We start from the raw sequence: 12,183 nt of genomic DNA, 5'->3' as shown, positions 1-12,183 counted from the left end.
GTAATGTGCTCAGAATAGTGAACGTTGTGCGGTCATGGCAGTTTTATATATCCCACGTATTATTGATATCATGCTAAGAGAATACTTGAATACTCGAATGTGCAGTTATAACTACGTACAATTCTCTCAATTTATTAAGTAATGAACACAGTTCTAATGTAGTTAGTCGATTAATAATTGTAATCTAACAATTCTTGATTGTTTTAGATTAATATTCGATATGGCTTACTTAAAGTATCAACATAGACATATGTTCCATGGTTATGCAAAATTGTGGAACAACATGTCCAATCTCATTTTTTTGTAAAATTGGTGTGTAATCCATTGTACATGCATTAGTCGGACACTATTGTCAGGTAATATTTTCATATATTTTGGAGATTTTAAATGTTTTAATTTTTTACATCATACAGCCACAATTTCTTCTATAACAGTACAATTGTTAACATAAGAATTAGAAATTTCAGTGGTAACCTATATCTTTGTCTTAGAAGGCTGCACAGATTATGTTTCGTTGTGATACTTATTTCTTAGAGATTTAACACACAACAGGATTATCCATCTATTTATATGTTATATTTTTTAATCACTATTATTTAAAACATGTCTAAACAAAAGATATTTTGAATTAATGTATGCTTTTAATTAGTCAGGAACAAGGAGATGCACTTGTTCGCCAAACAATTAATTCATGCAAAATCGAGCATCTTCTTTATGTACGAATCACAAAATATAACAGAATTAATAAACCCCATACTGGCGTTCGTACTCAGAATTGATTGGTGTGAAGAATGTTCACGCCTTCGTAGAAGATTATCAAATCGAAGGCAAAATGTTTGTAAGTATTTCATTTATTTATCAAATTAAATATTCAATTATATTTAATTGGACCCTTATGTCGCTCAATTTATGATATAGATTTCTATTTTTTTTTCAGGATCCAACCTTCATCAAAGTGATAGTTTATAAATAATGGAGATGTTTTTATCATATATTGAATTATTGTTACAAAGTTTCATTTTTTTAAATATACTTTCATGTGCCCGTGATTATAACATTTTAGTATTTTTAAATTCCTCTATAGATTGTAATTTTTCTCAAAAATGTAATCTACTGTGCGTAGCACGGGTATTTATACTAGTAGATAGTAAAATATGGGACGGATATAAGACTAGGTATTTTGGCTGGGCTTTAGCCCAATTACTGAATACCATTTTAGCACACACTGACCCATGAGATGTTGTGCCTCAAGGAAATTCAGTTCCTGTACCCTCCACTTCACAGGCCGATTTGTCTCGGGCTTATACCGCAGACAAAAGTCTCACAATCCACAACCACAGTTACCTCATGAGGTCCGGACCCGGGATCAAATTCCATTTCCCTCCCCTTTCGCTCCATCCCCTTTGTTGTTCTACTAGTTCCTATCTAGCTATACGGAGGATTCGGAGTGTCTGAGATGCCGGCGGGCTACGATTCCTTGCCCTCGACGTCCTCCGGCGCCGGCATGTTCACTCGCGCAAAATCCGGCAGCCTATCATTCTTCGCCACTCGACGGCCATGGCGAGAGCTGCTATCCCATCCATCCTCCTACTCTCGCCCGTATCCACTCAGCGTGCTCACATCTGGGCTGAGACGCAACCTCAACTACTTCCGCGTGAATTATTCCATGATAATCTTATTCATACTGTTTGTGAGCCTGCTGTGGCACCCGATTTCGCTCATAGTGTATGTGATCCTGTTCGTAGCGTGGTGGTTTCTCTACTTTAGCCGGGACGAGCCGATTCTGGTACTGAATCGTATGGTCGACGATAGGTTCGTCTTGGCGGCGCTTGGAATAGTTACGGTGGTGTGCTTGGTGTTGACTCGGGTTTGGTTGAACGTGTTGGTGTCTATCTTGATTGGGGTAGCTGTTGTGCTATTGCATGCGGCATTTAGGGCTACGGAAGATCTGTTTCTGGATGAAGATGAAGCTGCGGAGGGGGGTTTGATATCTGTGGTTCGCAGTACTGCTCCACCTTCCAGGGATGCCGGTGGGTATACTAATCCATTTTGATTAGGGGTCTCTAATAGTATTAGATCCTCCTATTATGTTCTGCTGGGGAAATTGATCTTTCGTCCCCAGCAGTACGTATTGATATCCATCTCGTCTGTTAGATGTTGTCAGCTAAGAATTTTTACATAGGGTTGATAGACTGGTTAATTTTTCTACTATCTATATATATATATTTTGGAGGTTTTTATCTGCGTTTTAGTCGTGTAGTTGTGATTCTGATTTCTTGTGTTCCCAGAATTATTAGGAAGCTACGAGGCTATCAATTTTGAGAAGCTATATTATTTCTTCCATTAATAGGGTCTTCAAAGTATAAAATGGCACACAGGTATATTGTGTAATCGTGTTTTAGTTGCTGGTTTTCTTCTTCGGGAAATCTACAGAAGCAAAGGAAATGGCTCATTTTAGTTCTTCGGGATGTATCTTTCGTCTTTTTCCAATTGCTTATAAAATCTATCTGTACACGCTTTCTGATAAATATCTAACTGGGATTTAAAATTTTGCAAACGAGTGACAAGTGTTTTCCCGTTTAAGCTAGAAATCCGTCGGCCCGAAACATGAAGAAAACCACCCCGATGAATCAAACAAGTTCGAAAATGAAGAATCAGATCCTCAGCCGCTGACTACAGCACCACTTTTTAGGGCAAAATGAGTTCTGATCCTTCCATTCGGGTCCCGTCAAAAGCATTACGTTTTGCACAGGAATGATTTTATTTGCAGCTCAGACGAGTACGAAAACTGAAGAATCAGATCCCCAAGTCCCTGACTACTACTCCATGTTTTAAGGAAGGGCAAAATGAATTCTGATTCTTCGTTGCGGGACATAAATGTCCCAACATCAAAAGCACTACTAAGTTTTGCACAAGAATATATACGTCTCTGAAACTGAAACAATTGCATTGTATTTAAAGGTACACATACAAAGGAGCGACCAAAGAAATTGGGTAACAAGGAAAAACAAAAACATTCGGAGCACTGTCAAAATTCAAACATGATAAACTATTAACAAACCGTTTAACAGCCAGACATCTCAACTGCAGCTCCAGCCCAACCTGTTATCCTATTAATCATGACATGCCACAGGGACGCACGGCCGAAGATAATTTCAGCCCATTTGAGGAAGGAATGTTGATTTATCTGCTTATGAGCTACTTCTCATAGAGTGCTGGGGTTCTTAGTAATATAACTGCAACATGCCTCTGCAACAACTTCTGCTCATCCGCAAGGAAATCTGACTTCTACCTTTAATATCTAATAACATATATATTATGAAAATGCGAGAATAGGATTAGGCGGTGGGTATCTTACGACCATAGGCCAATACCATCACAAAATCTTTAGCTGATGACCCAATTATCGCTGGTACTCTCTCTGATGTTGTGTTTTGGAGCCAGAAGTCTACTAGTTCATTCAATGGCAGTGTTGGGACCAATGACTGACCCATACACCTAATCTCAACCTACAAAATAGACAACTCAAAGATCAGCATAAACAAGAATTGATAGTATAAAACTTGAATCCAATGTCTGGAGTCTGAAATAAATCTCACGAGTCACAAATAAAGAAGGGAAAAAATTCTGATGTTACTTGAGATGAATTCCTGAAAGTGAGGGATTCCTTGAATAAAAAACATGACAACAAAATTACAAGATCTTGCTCTAATTTTCCTTGCATGAGACATCATGTAATCCCCTAAATAAATAACAGTCGTCACAGATTCTTAATTGACCAAGAATGATTTCCGCACCTCATCTTCAGTTGGAAGATCTAATTTCCTCATTAAGTACTTTTGAATAAAAGAAACTGTTATATTCCCATCCCTGCAAAGAAGTAAAGCACGTAAGAAGAGAATATATGAAAAGGATACAGGATATTTGCTGGAAAGAAATTTATAAGAGCTCAAAACTTCATAAATGAAGTGTAAATGCCTTTTAACTCGGCTGTTCATCACAATGGTTTGGCATGTCCAAGTAACATCCCAAGATACAGCCATGGACCTGATTGAGTTTCGCTTGATCAAATGAGGACACAGAGATCCTTTAACATTGATGATTTCTAATCTAAACAATTCACAAGAAAGTTGCGAGTTTGATTTTCAGGAGACAATAAAGATGGTCCTGGCACCATGACACCCCCCATCATGGACAAACTTCTGACATCAACTTCCAGCTCATCATACGAGGCAAGCACCATACTGATATACACAATGTGTTGCACAATAGCAAATTACTTGGGTTACACAAGGAGACCAGAAACTGAAGGCTTAGTATTTACAGGATATTTAAGATATTCGCATATTCTGTAGCAGCAAAACCCTGACCACATAAACTTCCTCCATTTTGGCCATTTCCTAGATACTTGCTCTCTCTCTCTCTCTCTCTCTCTCTCTCTCTCTCTCTCTCTCTCAATGTTTGAATAGTTTGTTTTGCTTAGTGGGTTCTCCATGCACATCTGGTATGAAATAACCACGCCATCTGACAGAGATAAGGACCAGATGGACCACTTGAAACTCTAATTGCCACCACATGACCTTTAAAGAGAACACAAACCTTTACCAGGATTTCTTGATTTCAGAACCAGTTCAGATTTCATTTCCAGAAAGCTTCAGCTAAACTCCAAGTCAAAATAACCTCGTCCAAAGCAGATACCGAGTACATACACACGTGTTCAGCAAGACATAAACTGAAAGTGCATTTTTATTTCAACTAGTTCCTCCGGCTGCATATGGATTTTTTATTTTCAACCACATTGCAGAATTACATAGAAGTGTACTCCTCCTTTTTTCCCCATTCTAATCCATCAAAATGCAGTCAATGCTGGGAGTAATTATCTAACAGTCAAATTCTCCTACATGCTTTGCATTGGAAGAACAAGAAATAGGAAGGGAAACTGTAGCCACTGCAAGGCGACCCTCAGATGATCTATAAAACATGTAGTCTTAACCTTACATCTAGCAGATAGACAGCCTTATGACTACAAAAATTGATCTCTGAAGGTATAACAAATTACACTCAGAAGCAACAGATTTTAAGTAACGATAATCACATTAACCAACAGAATGACATGAAGTTACAACGACTTACTTTATTCTTAAGTAACTTGCAGAAATCTGGGGCAAAGAAGCATCTGCATCCCTGAAAAAGTTTTTTTATAGAGTTAGGATGGCTTATGAACCAGTTAATCATATGCAATATCCAAAAGCTAAAGTTCTAAGTCTTCTATAGATTCTCACTGATCTTTGGTTGCCACAAGTGAAAACCATATTGGATTAATTCGCTTCTCACATCTAGCACTGACACCATCCAGCACAGCTTGAGGTGTAACATTGAAATCAGCAAAGGCAGGAGCCTTCTTTTGGCGAATTCTTCGCAACTTTTTAGGTCTTTCTGAATTCAATGCTGGAGACTCATTAGTGTTTTTTTCATCTTGGAGTTTTGATTTTTGTCCAAGCTCTTTGCCTTTAGATTTGCGGGCATGTCCTTCATTCTCACCAGAATGGGGAGGTTCTGATTTGGCAGCAGATCCCTGCGAAGTGAACTTTGAAGACTTACTCCTGTTTGCAACTTCCACAAGACAATTTAAAGGTTTCCATAGATCAACTTTCCCTTCCCATGTTTCAGCACCATTCTTTGTTTCTTTATCAGAAAGTGAATGGCTAGATGGGTCGCCATTGGAAGAATTCTGCAGAGTGACTCCAATAAGAATAGAACTTTTTTGGACATGAGTAATGTATGCCTTAATAAAATATAGAGTAAACAAAGCATTTGACTTTTGCAAACAGTATCAAGCTTAAAAAAATCTGTCATTACCTGCCTAATATTCTGCGTAAATTTATTCAGTGTCTCAGGTGAACTGGAGCTCTCAGGACGATCTTCACCAGAATCTTCCTCCTTCTTGACAGGTTTCTCTATTGAAAAACTGGAACCTCTTAATGATTTTCTTGCAATAGATTTTGATCTTCTTCCAGTCATACCACTTTGTGCTGATACCCTAGGAGTGCTCACCACCAATGATGAGAGTGATCTCTCCTTTCTTCTCACTGGCAAAGTGACTGAAGGTGGGATTTCTGGTGCCTTCACCTTCCTCCTCTTGTAAGGGAAGATCTTTGCCCTCACATCTTGTAAATTGTGATCGGGCCTGCAAAGGAGACAAACAACATCCAATATTATTTACAAAAATATCTGTTTTCCCAAATTTGTCAATTTAAAATGTCGCTCTTCTGATAGCCAACTTTATGACTGCTTTCTGGCTGATAGACAAACCAAGCTCTAACACATAATCGTGAGACAAACACATGGTTGATGAGTACTTGTGGTGAGAAACACCTTTTCTTTTACATCTTTCTCGTCCTTTACATTTCAAAGTACCAAGGCAATAATATTGTAGTAAAACTGACTACATGTGGATTAAGTGTAAGCACAGGCAGATGGGTTGCATGAAAGTATGCAAATTTATGTCCAAGCCAGACACATCCCTTACGAAAGCTATATACGCACATGATGATTTAGTCAAATCAAAGTCAAAGTGCATATCAGCAACACCCCATATAAAATGACCTCATCTCTGTCCACATGCCTCTGTGTGTGTGTGTGCACAGACAGAGAGAGAAATGGAATATCAAATATCACCTTCCCATCCAGGAGCTTAACCATACCTATCATCCTCAATTTTGTTATTCACATCTGATAGGGAAGTCCGTAAAAAGACTATAACATATAAAATATCCATAGGGAAGTCCAACTGTCACTGAAGTATCATGGAAGCAAAAGTAATTTCATCAAACTAAGATACATACACTTGTTTTATAATAGAACTCTGGAATAATTTCATTACATGGCTTCTTGCATACATTTTCTTTCCATTATCAATTTTTTTTTTACTTTTTCCTATTGAAGACCAACATCAGCAAACAACAATTTGGAGGCATGGAGCTTGTATGCTAAGACACTAAAGAGCTCATAAATATGCTTAACATACACATGCGCACAAGCACGTAGGCATCCGTGACAAAAATATGTATACGTGTAATATCTGCACACCAGAGAGAGAGAGAGCAGGATATTCAATTTTGTATCTCACCTCAGCTTCTCCAATGGGACACAGCCTAAGTCGATATTGCAAATTGGGCAGCATTCTAATTCCTCATCAGATAGCTTCTTATAAATACACTTCCTGCAAACTGAACAGAATTTGCAAGAAAGAAAATTAAGAAAGCATTTGAAATCCATAAAATTGCCAATGAAATTTTTGAAACTAAAGTCCACCTAAAGGTGAAAGGCAAAATCTAGTACATATGCCCCAGCAAACATCAGACTCGACAGCATGCTAAGATCTGAAAGGAACAATGATGACATTCGATTGAAGGACTGGAGAATTATTAGAATTACCAAGTCCAAACAAAGGCCAGGTTGATCAATTAGTTTGTAATTGAAACAGAATCAGGAAAACTAGCCGAAATTTGGGTTGAGAGATAAGAGACAATTTCAGCAAACTAGCTCCGGCTTAGTCGATCCAACTGCGAAAACGGCACCTAAAGCATTTATTTCCTGTTGCTACAGGGACCATCGATTGTTCAATCATATAGGTTACTGCCAACAACGTTGATACAGACAGATTTTAGGGAATTGCAGGCAAAAGAGAGAAGCGCATCACCGTTCAATAAGGAAAATCAAATCAAACGAATGGAGTCGATATTTGTTTGGACACTGGATGGGCGAAAAGGAGAGACAGCAAACAATCTACCACGTAAAGATGAGAAATTAGCATGACCCAGGTCGTTAAAATCAGATTTCAATCCAAACCCAGATAGATCAGATATAGCCCAACTTAAGCGACTCCAATTTTAAAAAAAAGAACTCCAACGCTTAAAAACCGAGCGGAGAAAACATAGACGAGGAGTAGAAGAATAATAAGTACTGCTAATATGTATGCGTGCGTGTGTGCGTGTGTGTGAAAGAGAGAGGGAGAGAGGGAGTCAGATAGCAGTGTGTAATGAGTAGTAATGGCTGGGGAGGGAACGGGAACGGGAAAGGGAAAGCAGCAGCTTACACGTATGAAGGCATTCGGAAATGGTCGTGGCATCGCGGAAGAGCTTATTGCAAAAGAGGGCATGTCATGCATGCCGCAATCATCTCCCTCTTTACTTTCACCACCTGATTCGACATCCCTTCTCTTCCTCCCTCTTTTTCTCTCTCCCTTTTTATCCCCTTTGTTTTATCTTTCTATTCTATCTCCCTCTCTCAAATTTTACTACATAGATATCTAGACTTGGGAGCGAGCCGGTCCCGTCGCTCGTCGGTCGTCAGTCGGGTCGCCGTATACTGCTACTACTCCAAATTTACTGCTCACCAGAATCGGTGCATGCAATTTATCTCCCCAGGCCTACTTGAGCCACCGCATCGCATCACCTCCAAAATTAACGTTCAATCTCCTCCTCCATCTACGCATTCAACCCATAATTAATATCCCCAAATAATAGCACCTCACGGTCCACAACAACATCCAATGCTCACAAAGTTTATACAACATGCGCGTGCGTGTTTGTGTGAGAATGAATATTTATATATGACATATATATATTATATTCAGAAGGAGATATAGAAGAAGATACTAATGAATATAGGCACCGTGAATCTGGGTAAAACGGGACAAATTTACATAAAGAAAGAGAGGGATTGAGAGAAGAGATGGGGAGTGAGATTGTAATCGGGATGGTTTGGATGGCGTTATAGGGATGCTAATTAATCTCTCCTCGTCGAAGATCATCTGGGTCCTCCTTTATACATAAACACTGTTTGGGAGTCGATTTTCTGACGGGTTGACCCGAACCCGACCCGCCAACCTGATTTGGACCCGAATTGCCACCCCTAATGTATTTGACACTTAACACACTTTCTAACAAAATCTACACAGTCATGCTCCATGGTAAGTCAAAAATATCCTGTTCTCATGATCTTCTTAGTCAGTAGATGCCAATTCATGTGCGGCCCACAAATCCCACTATGCACTCCTTCATCATATAATCGACTTCTTGTTCATTGATGCATCTCAGAATGTCCAAATCAAATGTTTTCTTGTATAGCACTTCTCCATTTAAGAAGAATCTTGATGACATTCTGCGTAAAAATTTTTTTGCAACAGAATCAGTATCAGGAGGGTAGGATCCCGTTTTCATGAATTTCTTAATATCATTGTACTAAGAGCGACCATCAGTGACCCTTTTCGTAACCAGACAATGCACTGACCTATACTGAAGTTGAATCTGCATTGGTTCAATCACCAGCTCATCTGGATATTGGATCATCGAAGACAGAGTAGCTAAAGTATCAATAAAGGCATTAGAGTGCGGGGAATATGTCTGAGTTCCAAATTCCTGAATTTGCTGGCCAAACTAAGCAAGTTACAATAATACAACATAATTTTTTAATTCCGAGTTACCCACTGTTTAAGCGTCTGGTGCACAAGTAAATCGGAATCACTGAATGTTATCAGGTCCTTGATCTCTATGTCCAATGCCATTTTTAATCCAAAAATACAAGTTTCATACTCAACCATGTTGTTGGTACAAGGAAACCGTAATTTGACGGTAGCAGGATAGTGTTTCCCTTCAGGCGACACTAAAACTGCTCCAATTCCAACTCCGAAAGAGTTTGACGCACCGTCAAAAAATAACCTCCATTCAGGATACTGCTCACTCATGTCCTCAACTGCTCCAAAGAACAGAATTTCTTTATCAGAAAAATAGGTATGCAATGGCTGGTAATCATCATCTCTTGAATTTTTACCAAATGATCTGCTATGGCTTGACCTTTGACTGCCTTTTGTGTCGTGAAGACAATGTCGAATTCAGAAAGGATCATTTGCCATTTAGCCATACGTCCCGTGGGCATTGACTTTTCCAACAGATATTTTAGAGGATCAGAGCGCGAAATCAGGTACGTGGTATAACCGAATAAATAATGTCTTAACTTCTGAACTACCTATGCGAAAGTACAATAACTTCTCTCAAGAAAAGAATAGTTGGCCTCATATGCTGTAAATTTCTTGCTAAGATAGTAGACGGCTTGCTCCTTTCTCCCAGATTCATCATGCTATCCCAGAACACATCCAACAGCCTCATCAAGAATAGACAAATACATAATCAGAGGCCTTCCTGGCTGAGGTGGCACTAAGACCGGAGGATTTATCAAATAATTCTTGATCTTATCAAAAGCTTGCTGACAATCTTCATTTCACTCTATCGGCGCATTTTTTTTCAACAGTTTGAATAAAGACTCACAGGTAGAAGTTAACTGTGCAATGAATCGGCCAATGAAATTGATCTTTCCAAGAAAACTCTTCACATCTTTTTGACTTTTTGGAATGGGAATATCTCGAATTGCTTTTCTTTTCGCAGGATCTATCTCTATACCCTTTTTGCTGACAATAAAACCTAATAATTTGCCAGTTGGGGCTCCAAAAGCACATTTCGCAGGATTCAATTTCAACTTATATTTTCTCAATTTTTCAAACAGTTTCTTTAAATCAACCAAATGGTTCTCGACCTTCTTGGATTTAATTATGATATCATCCACATAAACCTCCATCTCTTTGTGAATCATGTCATGGAACAGGGTAGTCATGATCCTCTGATAAGTAGCACCTGCATTCTTCAACCCGAAAGGCATCACTCGATAACAAAAGGTTCTCCAAGGGGTGATAAAAGAGGTTTTCTCTCTGTCTTCTTCCACCATTAAGATTTGATGATATCCAGTAAAATAATCACCAAAAGATTTAATTTCGTGTCCAACAGTATTGTCCAAAAGAATATGAATATTTGGCAAAGGAAAATCGTCTTTCGGACTGGCCTTATTCAGATTTCTGTAATCAACATATACTCGTACCTCACCAGATTTCTTAGGCACTGGCACAGGATTTGATAGCCAGATGGGATAATGAGACACCATGATTACCTTAGCATTGAGTTGTTTCACAATTTGTTCTTTTATCTTGAGACTCATTTCTGGTTTGAATTTATGCGGCTTCTACTTTACAGGTAAAAAATTTGGATCAGTTAGCAACCTGTGCACCACTATGTCTGTAGAGGTCCCCCCTGATTTTTGTCTTTTTTGGAAGTAATTCTTTTTAATAATTTGTTGTTTGGTAGCACCGTTTATTTGGGGGTTAGGTGTTGGTGGTCTTTAGTGGGTTTGTGTTTTCGGCGTATCTCTGCTGTAGTGAGCTTGATTGGTGGGTGATAGGCCTGAAGGAATATGAATGTGAAAGTTATACGGCCTTAAATTTTCCCTGCGTTATATCGGGTAACTCGTCATAATAGGATCATAGATAGGGTCTAACGTCGGGTAGCGAATATTCGATTTGTAGATTGAGTTTATCTCCCTTGGGACTGGCAGCCTCCGAGATTTGTTTTTAACTGTGTTTATTGTCGGATTCTTGGTTGCCGAGGTACCTCTGAGTTGGAATTGGGCGTGTAGCCTATCTAGGTATCGAATTGTATTTTGGGAACAGAAGTCTGGGGTTAGCTAGAAATTATAGTAAGAGGTATGGTTGTGTGGAATAGTAAGTGAATCGGTGTAAGGTACTGGTCGGGTGTATTCACTGTAACTTAGATGTCTGCCTTTTCTTTTTGTTATTTGTCGAATTTATATTTACATGAACGTTATGTTGGTGTATTTGTGCATAATGATTGTCTTATTAATGTGTGCCTTGTGTATTTGATCATCTTGTCTGGTCGAGGTGATGTGCGTAGATGTATGGTATTGTTCTGGTAATGTACTTTAGTCAATTTGTATGTAGTATATCCCTTCATAGCTCCATCTATCACTCACTTATCATATCTCTTAGGTGGGACTGGCCGGAGAGATGAGAAATAGGTAGAACGAGAGCAGGCTCATAATGCACGGCGACTTGATGACATGACTCACCTCAATCGTGGTCCCACTGAGAAGGACGTACCAGAGGGCTCAGCGGGACCGTCGCTGCTCCAGGCACGCCGTACGTGCATCTTCCGTACAGGTCTCGAATTTAATAGTGAATATACCGAATTAGCAGAGCAATGTAATGAGTATATAAGAATGCCGGATCTTAAGAGGTGCTATAGTATGAGGTCATATGTGATAGTTGCAAATAACAAA

At 39.0% G+C, this 12,183-nt stretch overlaps 1 protein-coding gene and 1 pseudogene across 1 annotated transcript; one reads left to right on the top strand and one right to left on the bottom strand.

Annotated features, from left to right (window-relative positions):
• Positions 1–1,358: 1,358 nt before the first annotated feature.
• On the top strand, positions 1,359–2,461 carry LOC113776429 (PRA1 family protein E-like). Its single transcript, XM_027321584.1, has one exon. It carries the CDS (start codon positions 1,457–1,459, stop codon positions 2,051–2,053), a length of 597 nt encoding a protein of 198 aa, XP_027177385.1. The 5' UTR covers positions 1,359–1,456; the 3' UTR covers positions 2,054–2,461.
• Positions 2,462–2,920: 459 nt separating this feature from the next.
• Positions 2,921–8,446, bottom strand: LOC113779423 (annotated as a pseudogene).
• Between the last annotated feature and the right edge of the window lie 3,737 nt (positions 8,447–12,183).

The sequence above is a fragment of the Coffea eugenioides genome, chromosome 1, assembly GCF_003713205.1.
Source record: "Coffea eugenioides isolate CCC68of chromosome 1, Ceug_1.0, whole genome shotgun sequence".
Lineage (NCBI taxonomy): Eukaryota > Viridiplantae > Streptophyta > Magnoliopsida > Gentianales > Rubiaceae > Coffea > Coffea eugenioides.
The sequence above is the reverse complement of the archived record's forward strand: the minus strand, read 5'-3'. Positions and strand labels throughout refer to the sequence as shown.

Bases quoted from the DNA above. Each gene is read 5' to 3' on its own strand.
- LOC113776429 (XM_027321584.1), top strand. From the start codon at position 1,457: ATGCCGGCGGGCTACGATTCCTTGCCCTCGACGTCCTCCGGCGCCGGC.